A 13,316-nucleotide genomic window follows, 5' to 3' on the forward strand; every position below is an offset into this window, starting at 1 on the left:
CCTTATGCTTGCTTTGGATTTATTTTGCTCTTCTTTTTCTAGTCTTGAGGTGGAGCTTAGATTATTGACTTTTAGACTTTTCTTCTTTTCTAATATAAGCAGTTAGGGCTATAAATTTTCCTTTCAGCACTGCTTTTGCTGTGTCCCACAAATTTTGATACATTATATTTTTATTCTCATTCAGTTCAACGTATTTTTTCATTTGCCTTAAGACTTCGTCTCTGATTGATGAGATGTGTTGTTTAGTTTCTAAGTGTTTGGGGATTTTCCCGTTATTTTTGTTATTGATTCCATTGTTGTCAGAGAGCACACTCAGTTATGATTTTAATTCTTTTATATTTGCTGAGGTTTGTTTTATGATTGAGGATATGGTCTATTTTGGTAAGTGTTCCATGGGAGCTTGAAAGGAATGTGTATTCTGATGTTATTGGGTGGGGTGCTCTATAAATGTTGATTAGATTCTGATATTGATGGTGTTGTTAAGTTCTCTTATATTCTTGCCAATTTTTTTATCTAGTTGTTCTATCAATTATTGAGATGAAGTTTTGAAGTCTCCAACTATAAATGTGGGTTTGTCTATTTCTCCTTTCAGTTCTATCAGATTTTGCTTCATGTATTTTGCAGCTCTGTTGGTTGGTGCATACACATTTAGGATTTCTGTGTCATCTTGGAGGATTGACCCTTTTATCATTATATAATATTCTTCTCCATCCCTGGTAATTTACTTTGCTCTGAAGTTTACCTTATCTGATATTAATATAGCTATTCCTGCCTTTTAAAAATTAATGTATATATGGTGTATCTTTTTCCATTTTTTTATTTTCAACCTACTTATATCATTGTATTTGAAGTGTTTCTTGTTGACAACATATCATTGGATCATATTTTTGAATCCACTCTGCCAATCTCTATCTTATTATTCCTCTACTTAAATGATTTACATTTCCTGTGATTATTGATCTGTTAGGGCTTCAGGCCACGAATTTATTTTTTGTTTTCTGATTATTCCCTCTGTTTCTCATTTATATGTTTTCTTTTTCCTGCCTTCCAGTTACTTGAACATTCTTTTGGATTCCATTTTGATGTATCTGTAGTATTTTTGAGTGTATCTCTTTGTATAGCTTTTTTAGTGCATGCTCGAGGTATTACATTATGTATACAGAACTTATCACAGTCTACTGGAGTTCACATGTACGAGTTTGAGGGAGGTGTAGAAACCTTTTCTGTACCCTCCTCCATCTATATTATTGTTTTAAACATTTCCTCTACATACGTTGAGAACCACATCAGACAGTGTTATAATTTTAGGTATAATTGTCAAACAGTAATTAAGAAAAAATCATCAAAAGGAAAATCCATTGTATCTACCTACATTTTTGCTCTTTCCACTGTTCTTTCTTCCTGATGTTACAAGGTTCCTATTACCATTTTTTTCTACTTTGTGAACTTTCTATTCTTGTAAGGTGGGAATCTGAGAATGACTTGATTTCCCCTTCACTCCTGAAGGATATTTTTCTTGAATATAGAATTCCGAGTTGACAGTTCTTTTCTTTTAGTACTTTGAAAATATTGTGTTGCCTTCTTCTGGCCGGCATGGTTTGTGATGAGAAATCCATTCTCATTCAAAAAAAATTTGCCCCTATTAGAAAGGTATCTTTTCTCTTTTGCTGATGTCAAGGTTTTTACCTTTGTCTTTAGTTTTCAGAAGTTTAATTATGATGTGTCTTTGTTTGAATTTCTTTGGGTTTATCCTGTTTGGGGTTTGCTTAGCTTCTTGAATCTGTAAGTTTATGTCTCTCTCAAATTGGGGAAATTTTCAGCCGTATTTCTTGGAATGAATATTTTTGTAGAAAGATTACCAGAAGTAGAATCTCTAGGTTAAAGGGTTTAAACATTTAAAATTCAATAGGGGGCCAGCCTGGTGGCACAAGTGGTTAAGTGCACGCACTCCTCTTTGGCGGCCCAGGGTTCGCAGATCCGGATCCCGGGTACCCACTGACGCACTGCTTGTCAAGCCATGCTGTGGCAGCGTCCCATATAAAGTAGAGGAAGATGTGCACGGATGTTAGCTCAAGGCCAATCTTCCTCAGCAAAAAAAGAGAAGAATTGGCATTGGATGTTAGCTCAAGGCTGATCTTCCTCACAAAAAAAAATAAAAAATAAAAAATAAAAAGAATTCAATAGGTGTTTTCAAATAATCCTCCCAAAGTTTATGGCAGTTTTTACTCCTGTTGACAGTGAATAAAAGTGCCTGTTTACCCACCCCTTTACCAACAGAAGTTATTATTAATCTATTAAACCTTTGCCAAAGTCTTAAACAAAAACAATGCATTGCTGTTTTAATCTGCATTTATTTTTAGTGAAATTGAGCATATTTTCATGTTTATTTACCATTTGTATTTCTTTTCTAATTGTTCATTTTCTTGCCAATTTTTTTAAGGGGTGGTTCATCTTTTTCTTGTTGGTCATGAAGTTCTCTTTGTACATTTTGGAAATTATTGTTTTGTCATTTGTGTTGCCAATGTTTTTTGCCAGTTTGTTGTTAGATTTTTTTAACCTTGTTTTTGTTTGTTTGTTTTGCTAAAAAGAAATTTTAAACTTTTAGCTACTAAAATTTATTGAGTCTTTTGCTGTCTCTAGATGTTTTGTATCCTTTTTGGGTTTTTCCATCTGCAATATTATAAAAATATTCTTTTATATTTTATATAGTATTTCCTTGGTTTCAATTTCTCAATTAAATCTTGGATCTATCTGAAATATATTTTCATGTAAATATGAGGTAGATAATAGCAGGTCTTTTCTATTAGGTTTTTGTGTTAAAGATTCGCCCTGAGCTAACGTATGTTGCCAATCTTCCTCTTTTTTTTCCTCCCTAAAGCCCCAGTACCTAGTTGTATATTCTAGTCGTAAGTCTCTCTAGTTCTCTATGTGAGCCACCACCACCACATGGCTACTGACAGATGAGTGGTGTGGTTCTGTGCCCGGGAACCAAACCCGGGCTACTGAAGTGGAACGTGCTGAACTTTAACCACTAGGCCATCAGGGCTAGGTTTCTATTAGGTTTTAATACAGGGATATAGAGGGAATGAGAAAGGAGAGTTTATGAGAATGTTGTATGCCTGGGAGGAGTGAAATATTGGAAGATGGTAGAGACAAAGGGCTGTCTCCTATTTTCTCAGTGTTCTCTCTAAGTGCTACCCAAAGGAAAGATTAAGTCACCACGGGCCGGCCCCGTGGCTTAGCGGTTAAGTGTGCACGCTCCGCTACTGGCGGCCCAGGTTCGGATCCGGGCGTGCACCGACGTACTGCTTGTCCGGCTGTGCTGAGGCCGTGTCCCACATACAGCAACTAGAAGGATGTGCAACTATGACATACAACTATCTACTGAGGCTTTGGGGGAAAAAAAGGAGGAGGATTGGCAATAGATGTTAGCTCAGAGCCGGTTTTCCTCAGCAAAAAGAGGAGGATTAGCATGGATGTTAGCTCAGGACTGATCTTCCTCACAAGAAAAAAAAAAATGATTAAGTCACCTGGAGTTGTGAAGGTTGAGAAAAAAACAAATTTAAAAATCTTTGGAAAATATCATACCTTTACCCAATAACTTTTTTGTTTTTGTGAAAAGCTGGGAAGAAATAGGAAAAATGAAATTGCTTGTTTTGTGATTTTTGTGTTGCCGTTGGTTTGGTGGATAGACCTTTTCCTCTCTTGACTAAAGAAGACTTATAGTGACTTGTGTTAATACTATATTTCCTTTATAGAGCATCCCAGTGGGACACTTTTCCACAGTGATGATGTTAAAGGAAGATACTCATTTACTTAAATATTTTTCAATCATCTGTCAAGGAGGCAGGTATGGGCTAATGCTTATGTGTTTGGTCTTTGGAATCAGACTGCTTGGGTTTAAAGCCCAGTCTGATAACTTACTAGCTGTGTGATCTAGGGCAAATTACTAAACTTCCCTGTGCTTCAAGATCCTCTTCTGCAAAATGAGAATATTAGCACCTCATTATATTGTCGTGAGGGTCAGAACAGTGTCAAACATACAGTAAGCAATTGATAAATGTGAACTATTATTAATGCTAATCATTGGAGATAGAGCACAGTAGATATGGTCCTTGTAGTTATGGACCTGGCATTCTTTTTTCGTGTGTGAGGAAGATCAGCCCTGAGCTAACATCCATGCTAATCCTCCTCTTTATTTGCTGAGGAAGACTGGCCCTGGGCTAACATCCGTGCCCATCTTCCTCCACTTTATATGGGATGCCGCCACAGCATGGCCTGACAAGCAGTGCATTGATGCGCACCTGGGATCCAAACCCAGGCCACCAGCAGCAGAGCGTGCATGCTTAACTGCTACTCTACGGGGCCGGCCCAGGACCTTGCATTCTTAAGTGAGGAGGTAGGTTACAAAATTACAAGTAGCAATAATTACTCTAAAAGAAATGTAATGGGCTGAGATAGAGTATAAGGGAGTGGGAGGAGAATCCTACTTTAGATAACATGGTCAGGGAAGGCCTCTCTGAAGAGGAGACATTTAAAGCTGAGACTTGAAGCATGAGAAAAAAAAACAAGTAAAGAAAGAAGTAAAGAGGGAAGAATGTTCCAGACAGCAGGAACACCATGTGCAAAGTTCCTGAGGAGAGGGATTTTGATATATTCAAAGCTTTGAAAGAAGACCATTATGGCTGGAATGGAGTGAATTAGAGAGAGTGTTATTGATACTGAACCATGTGGGCTCACCTCCTGGTGAGTTAAATGAGACTCTACACCAGTGGAAGTTGTCTCACACAGTAAAGTGTATTTGCAGCAAATAGGAGGCTATGAGGAATCATTTCCAAAGTCATGGTGTCCCCTAACAAAGGGAAGCAGGAACTTTTATTTCAGTTGGGGAATGAATATTCAAAAAGGAGAGGCAGGTACACTGCAGATTATGGTAATGAGGCTTAATCGCCTCCTGAAGAGATCTTCACATTAAAAATAAGGCAAAGTCATGGGCGTAGCTCTTGTAGGAAAGCTTGGTTAGCTTCAGGGTGGTTGCTGGTTGTGTCTCCTTAACATAAAAAGCAACTTGGAAAAACAGTTAAATGCTTCCAAACCCACCCTTGAGTTCCTCAGGACACTAGTCGGTGACATTATGAGACGAGGTTGATGACATAGGCAGGACTTGCAGACCAGAGTAAGGAGTTTGGATTTTATTTTAAGTTCTGTGGTAAACCACTAAAGCAGGAGAGGGACGTGATATAATTTTTCAAGATCAAAAAAGATTGATCTTGTTGTGTTGTATTTGCATTAGAGAAGGGCAAGATCAGATAGAGGGAGAGCAGCTTGGAGGCTCTTGACAGTGGTTCAAATGAGAGACTATGGTGGCAGTGGAGATAGAGAAAAGTGGATGGATATATTTTTGAGGTAGAATCAATAGGATATGGGAGGGTAAGGTGATGGAAAAGTGTTTGAATCAAGGATAATACCCAGGTTTCTGGCTTGAGTAACAGGCTTGTTGTTAGTGCCATTGAATCGATTCTGACTCCTAGTAACCACGTGTACAGCAGGGTGGAACCCTGCTTGGTCTTTTTGTGCCATCCTCCCATCTTCCGGGGCTCAATCAGACAATGCTCCACTGCTATTCATAGGGTTTTCATGGATAATTTTTTCAGAAGTGGCTGTCCACGTCTTCCTAGTCTGTCTTAGTCTGGAAGCTCTGCTGAAACCTGTCCACCATGGGTGACCCTACTGGTATTTGAAATACCGGTGGCATAGCTTTCAGCATCACAGCAACATGCAGCCGTGACAGTATGGCAACAGACAGATGGGTGGTGTGGTTCCATGCCCAGGAAATGACCCTGGGTCATGGCGATGACAGGCAGACTCTTAACCACTAGACCACCGGGGCTGGCTAACAGGCTTGAGGTAGTACCAATTTCTGAAATGGGGGACATTGGAGGAAGGATCAGGTTTGGTGAGGGTTGTGAACATGTTGAGTTTGAGGTGCCTATTAGACATCCAAGTGGAGATGTGGAGTAGTCAGTTGGATTTATGAATCTGGAGTTCAGGGCCAGCTTTTAGATGATATTTAAAGTCATGGGTCTGGATGAAATTACTTAGGGAGATCAAAAAGAGAAAAGGGCCTGGAATCATGTGAACAGTTTATCTTTAATGTAGAAGCTATGAGATACTAAAAGGAGAATAGGCTAATAATAAAGGTAGGGATGTAGTTTAGTGGTAGAGTATCTGCTGTATATGCAAGAAGTCCTAGATTTTACTCCTAGCATCTCCATTTTCTCTTTGCCTCCTCAGAGCACAGGGCAGGGCTATAAATTCTTCAAGTTTTTTGTCAATTACGCATATATATTTTTTCTATTTCCTGGAACAAAGCAGGTGCTCAATAAATATTTGTTGAATGAGAATATCTGGGTTGTAGTGCCTGCTTTGTCACAATCCAGCTTTGTGATATTGGGCAGCTAGCAAGCTATAATTTTTCTCTCTGTAAAATGGCAATAATAAAAGTACCTATCTTTTTGGACAGGATTTAAAACAATAAAAAATTTATAGCACAGAACTAGTGCTTAATTAATATTAGCTACTATTAGCTGTCAGCATTCAGGTGCTTATCCATAAAATAGGGGCAATAATTTCTGCTCTGCTTCCCTCACAAAGCCATTTGTGAAGCCACAGGAATTAACGTTTGACTCTACAAAGGGTTATTAATATTATAATTTATATTATACAGCCTCTCTCCCTCCTCCTCCAGCAAGATTATTTAAATGAAAACTCATCTTTAAAGAGACCCAGTACTGCCGCTTGTCAGCCCAGCCTGACCCAACCAATTGTACTCGACACCACGCCCAATGCGCAGGCTATTAGCCACAGAGTTCAATTTAAAAACACCCAGGCCCGCCCCTCCTTGCTAGGCAGCGCACGTCGCAACTGCGCACGCTGATTGGCTCCTGCTGGCCAATCACCACTGTGCTTCCTGTTGGGGCTGTAATTTTCAAAATTTGCTACTGGGCCGATTGGAGGGAGCACAGGCCGGATTGAGAAGGACACCGGTCGCTACGACACGGAGCTCCATTTATTTCTCGGGCCTCTCCTGGTCTAGAAGTGCGTCCATGGTCTTGCGTGTTCTGCTCTCAATCTCGATGTGAGGTAGGCGCATCTGGGCTTGTACTGCCCGCACAAATGTCTGGCTCTGTCGCACGCGGGTCGGTCCCCAAGCGTCGCTCCAGCCGCTTGTTACACGCTGCCTTCTCTTGCGGGGATGCACGGCGTCCCTGCCACGAAACCTTTGTTTCGTTCTGCTGTGGGTCAGAAGTCTGCGGAGTGAGCCCTGTACGAACTTGGGCGGGGGTTGTGTATTAGAGGGTAAGATGGCAAAGACTGGGTCCTGGCTTTAAGATGGAGCGACCAGTACACATGCCTGAATCAGAGTACATTTACAAAACGTCTTTTCACAAGTGAAAGTTTGCAGGGTCAATTTCATCCACAAGACGTATTTAAGTCAGAGAATGCGACTTGAGGGATGTCTTTTGAACTACAGGTTGAAGGATATGAAGGAGGATGGAAACACGTGTCCCCTCTCCTTTGTTATCCCTTTTATCTCCACTGGCTCTCTTCCATCCCCGCCTGCAACCCCTTCAGCTATGGCTTTCCCACTGCTCTCTGCTATGGTCCACTTAGAATCCTAGAATGTCAGAGGTCGAAGGGATCTTAGAACAGTGAGTGCTTCTTAAACTTTTAAGTTCATACAAATCACCTGGGGATATTGTTAATTTGCACTTGCTGATTTGGTAGGCCTACCTTGAGACCTGAGATTTTAAAGTGCTAACAAGCTCCCAGGTGATACTAATATTGCTGGTGCATTGACCACGGGTTGTATAGTGAAGAGGCTCTGGTCCCATTACCTCATTTTATTAGGTGGGGAAGCGAGGCCTAGAGAGGGAAAAGGGACTTGCCAAGTGTCACCCAGCCGGCTAGGGGCAGGGTTAGAACTAGACCCTCCGCATCTTTCTGACCCCAGTGCTGCTTTCGTTGACACCATGCTGCTTTTTCTCCTCAGTGTCTTGCTGTCTGTAACTGACCTTTATAAATAAAATGAATTTGCCACCGTTTCCTGTAGACTGCCTTGACAGTTTGGGAGACTGAGCAATTGGGCTTCTAAATGAGCCAACTTACCCTTATGTGGGTTTCAGCACCATCCCTGGGATGCTCAATGGGGTCTCCAACACTTATCATTGTGTATGAAGGGGAGATGGAAAGTCTGGAAAGTGGAAAGGATTCTAATTTTCTTGTCCGAGTAAGGCTCAGGGTTCTGTTGGTGGTAGAAGTTGGGAGTGTTCTGTAGAAGAGTGTCCTTTCATGAAAGCATGTTTTTGGTGGTGCCAATCCCAGCCCCTCCTAGTGGCAGGGAAATTAGTTACTTAAATCAGTGTGTGTCCCCCAAACAAGTGATTAGTGTTCAGAATAATGAAGGTGGTATTGACCATCATCTGAATAACCTTATTTTCTCTGAGGTTTTAGTTAACCTGTGATGTTATCAGCTGAAAGTTTTCTAGCCTGTTGACTCCAGCCCGATTTTTTCTTTTCCCTTGAAAGATAAAGGTTTCAGAGCATGAGTCTTTAGTCATCCATAAAAAAAATTGTATGAGGTGTGAATAATAATAGTGGAGTAAGTGGTTTTCATACAGTACAGTTAAGGGTGGGTGCACCCAATTTAGCTTTATTGCTACTTGGCTGAGTTTTGAGGGGTAAGAGGGAAAGCAGGTTTGGATTTGGGGGACATCATTTATTCTGAGTGCCTACCATGCCTTAGGCTTCACACATACAAATTTACATTTGAGCCACATGACGCCTCTGCAGGTAAGTTGTGGTATATCTCTTTTGCAAATGAGGCAGCTGAGGCTCAGAGATGCTAAGTTGGCTTGTTTGGAAGCTCAGTTGCTTCTTTAAAAAGCCTGTGCTCATTCTGCCTCCTCACACGACAACACTATGGCCTTTCACTTTGGACTATGGACTTTTTTGGAATGTTTTTGAGTGTGATCGGAGAGACTTCATGGTATGTTAGAAAGAGCCCTGGGAAGAGCTAAGTGATCTATGCTGTTTTAATAGTTTGTCCTGTGTAGTAAGTCACTTAACTCATCTGGGACTATAAAATGGAAAGAATTGTACCTGCCCTGCCTACCCTCAGTTGTGTTGTGAGGATCCACTGAGGTAATAAACGTGGAGGCACGTACTTGTACTAACTTTTTCTCACAAAATGTTGACTACTTTTCCATCCAAAGCAAAACCCAAATCAACCTTTCTCCCTTCTTAAACCTTCCCCTGAAGCTGCAGTCTTCTCTACTTCTTTTTCTTTTTCTTTAAATTTTTTTTAATTTAATTTTTTCCCCCCAAGGCCCCAGTAGATAGTTGCATGTCATAGCTGCACATCCCTATAGTTGCTGCATGTGGGACGCGGCCTCAGCATGGCCGGACAAGCAGTACATCGGTGCGCGCCCGGGATCCGAACCTGGGCCGCCAGCAGCGGAGTGCACGCACTTAACCGTTAAGCCGCGGAGCCAGCCCCTCTGCTTCTTTTTCTTACCTACCAGCCTGGTCCCAGCCTAGCTTTCAGCCCCTTTCTTCCCCAACTCCTCCCCAACACATTCTTTACACTCCAGACAACTGGGATATCTCTGAACCTGCTGTGCTCTGCATGTTCAAGCCTCTGCCTGGGCTCAGGCTTTCTTTGCCTGGAAAGCTCCCCAGTCTTCTTGGGAACTTGTTTGTCATTTGAGTCCAGATCAAATATAACATCCTCTGTGAAGCCTTCATCCACCCCCTATCTCCCACAAGATTACTGACTTTCCATTATGTTTCTATAGTACTTTGTATCTACCTTTATTAAATCATTTGTCACATTTTTGTGTTACTGTTAGAACTGTGCATGTGAATACTTCTAGGATAAGATCCATGATTTATTTGTGTTTGTATCTCCATTGCCTGAAGTTATCTGGTAGATAGTGGTAAGTTTGTTGCATTGCCTTTGGGATCTCTCTTGGGGAAACCTGTTTTTTTTTTTGTCAAATGCAGTTAACTTGGAGACTGAATGTGGGTGTAGCTGGAAGGGCAGTTGTATATAAGTGGGCAGGGTCTCTTGTGTATACAAATAACCTCCTAATAATGCGTTTGCTTGTAAGACACATAAGTGTATCCTAACTATTGAGGACTCACAAACTAAAAGAACCTTAAGGAATATAAAATGAGGTCCCACACTGAGATGGTGTGAAGGTAGGACTTTCCCAAGGGCTATAATAACTGTTAAATTTTTATGTCAAGTGTTTTCAATAAATTAGTTCCTTCTGCTATTATCTCAGCTTTTGATTTTTTTTTTCCTAGCAGGTGTCTGGAACTGGATTACAGTTTCTTCTGACTAAATGCTTTGAATACTCTTTGGCATATCATGCGTACGTGTGTGTGCAGTGCATTCTTTTGTCATCTCTGTAGCATCATTATAATTGCTGTGGCCAGGACCCCATGCCTTTTAAAGAACATTAACCCTACCAGCTAGCCTCCATATTATATGATCTGTCCTGTTCTTGATTGTTTTCAATGCTAAACTCTCATGTAATTTGTCTTCGATGTTCCTAGGCCTAAAGTAGGGGCTAGGCTGCAGTCCCAGTGCCCACAAAGGATGGCAGGCACTGTACTGGGCTTTTTACATAGAGTATCTCATTTAATTTGAACAGTGCCCTTTCAGAGGTAGGTATACTTATCTCCATTTTACAGATGAGATAACTGAAACCCAAGGATTTTAAGTCACTTGCCCAAGATTAAGTGTGGTAGAACCAAGGTTTGAACCCAGATCTGCCTAACTCAAAGTCTGTTTTCTCCTAGGGATGCTATAGAGAGACTGGGTTTTCTGAAGAATTTCCAGAGAATTCTGTGATGTTTCTGGTGAATGGTGTTTTAAAGAGTTACTTTCTGATTGCAGCCCTGCCTTGGATAGACGCTGCTGAATCTGTAAGAGATGCCACTGTCACTACCACCCCGAAGCTCCAAACCTGAGACTAAGAAATCTCAGTCCAGCAAAATTGTGCCCAGTGATCATGGCCAATCTGAAAAGGTTAGAGCAAATTGTCTCTCCCAAGAGTGTCTTGAGTAGCCTCTTCCTGTGTTTGCTCAGTCCCAATATTCACCCCTACATCTTTTGGAACATGGTTTACTCCGAGAAAATGGAAAGGGTGGCAGCTCTTGTAGTTTCAGAAGACCAGAAAATTAGAACTTGGAGAGAAAGTGTGATCTCTTCTTTCCCATAAATGCATGGCTGAAATGAAGGCCACCCTCTAACCTTCAAAAGTAAACAGCACTCATATCTTGTTAATGATCATGTCTCTACTCTTACTTTCTCTGAGACGCTCAAAAAACCTTGCCAGGAGGCTGCTTGGTACATCCTGGGGAGAGTATGAAGATTAAGTCAATACATGTATTTTCATGCTTTTTACAGCTATTAAATTTGAAGAATGGGTATATTTTGACTCTACTGTTTTGACCTTGTGGATAATTTGACATTGTCCTTCTGACCCTGGGATGTTCTATGTTCATCATCATATATATTTTAATCAGAATTTTACTAACACTGAAGAATTGTCATTAAGAGAGTATTTCATGGAACAAACATCATTAGACCAATTTAATTTCCTTGATTGGTTTTCTCTTAACACATAAACATTGTCTAATCATTTTTGTTTTTGTTTTGCTAAAGTGATGTTCATGGAAGGGCCAAACATTTTTTTCGCTGTAAATCTGGCAAGAAAGATTTGATACATTGATCAGATATTTGTCCATATCAAACTTTTTGATTATAGTTCTACCATTGTAAGTTTTCTTTGGTGGCATTATTTTTCCAAATCCAACTTTCTTGGGGCACATTTTCAAATCTAAATTTTATTGAGTTCAGTTTCACTTGTGAATTTTATTTGGGGCTGATTGTTTCTATGAGTAATATAAATAAGAATTGGATAACAAACTGACAGTTTATTTCTTAGCTAATTTGTAAGAAAATGATATATATATAGAGAGAGAGATTTTTTTTTTTTAAAGATTGGCCCTGAGCTAATATCTGCTGCCAATCTTCTTTTTCTTTTTCCTCCCCAAAGCCCCAGTACATAGTTGTATATTCTAGTTGTAGGTGCTTCTAGTTCTTCTATGTAAGCAGCTGCCACAGCATGGCTACTGACAGACGAGTCGTGTATGTCTGCGGCCAGGAACCGAATCTGGGCTGCTGGAGTGGAGTGCGCTGAACTTTAACCACTAGGCCATCAGGGCTGGCTCAGAAAATGATATTTTTTGCTAATTATTTCCACTAGGATTATTTATCATGAACTAGATAAAAGACTAATAGTTTACTTATTTCTTAGTTTAATCATTTAGAGAACAGAAGTAATTTTTCTCAGCTCTTTCAGGATTGCTCTACTATGCTGGATTGGTCTATTGTATTATGAATCCAAGTCTCTAAATTTCTGATCACTTACTGTGTCATGTACTAACTCTTCATGATATAGATGGAGAACAGAGCAAATAAATAGTCTGGCCCCAATGTTCTGCCTCACATTATAGCAACCCTCTGATATAGGTAGGGCAGGATTTGTTCACATTTCATAAAGGAAATCTGATATTTAGGAAACTTTTCCCAAATAAAAAACTGTTCGGGAATAGAAGAGCCCTGCAGTGTGATTTACCTGATCATCTAACCCCATAGAGATGGTCTTACTCATTTCGGAGTGGAGTAAGGCATGTACAGATATACAATACCTAGAAAGAAAGCCCCTTTTGCTCCAAAATATTCACCCCTACTCCCTTCCCCTGCCCCTCCCTTGTATATGCTAACAATTAGGGATTAATATGGATTAAGAAACTTCTTTCTTAAAATACAAAATTTTCCCTGTGAAGTTTAAAATCCTATTGGACTATATACTTTTAAAATACTATTTCTGTCCATTTACAGTTTATACAAACTTTTTTTTACTTGTACTCTTATTTGATCCTCAGATAAGGTAGGTTATCATTCCAGTTTTACTGATAAGAAAATTGAGGCTCAGAGATTAAGTGACTTGTCCAAAGTCAACAGCTAGTAAAGAGCTGATCTTGGACCAGTATCTAGGGATGTGTGTGATTGTCCTTATTGGAAATGTCTTAAATCAACTACTTAACATAAGAGACACTTAAATATTTGTTAAATGTTTAAATTAATTTACCTGCGAGCATCCATATTAAAGGAATGACCAGCAGTGGCAGGGGGGTGGTAGGGATGGTTAATCTTAGATAGGATAACCATAAATATG

At 40.1% G+C, this 13,316-nt stretch overlaps 1 protein-coding gene across 3 annotated transcripts in view; it reads left to right on the forward strand.

Moving 5' to 3' along the window:
- The first annotated feature begins 7,014 nt into the window (after positions 1–7,014).
- The window catches only part of CCNB3 (cyclin B3), a 63,544-nt gene continuing 57,242 nt past the window's right edge, over positions 7,015–13,316 (forward strand). For all 3 annotated transcript variants that reach the window (XM_058535871.1, XM_058535873.1, XM_058535872.1), the window contains exons 1-2: positions 7,015–7,143; positions 10,967–11,098. In XM_058535871.1, the coding sequence (XP_058391854.1) occupies positions 11,003–11,098 (96 nt within the window). In that variant the 5' untranslated portion in view covers positions 7,015–7,143; positions 10,967–11,002. The remainder of the gene's footprint in view (positions 7,144–10,966; positions 11,099–13,316) is intronic.

Source organism: Diceros bicornis, chromosome X (assembly GCF_020826845.1).
Source record: "Diceros bicornis minor isolate mBicDic1 chromosome X, mDicBic1.mat.cur, whole genome shotgun sequence".
Taxonomy (NCBI): Eukaryota; Metazoa; Chordata; class Mammalia; order Perissodactyla; family Rhinocerotidae; genus Diceros; species Diceros bicornis.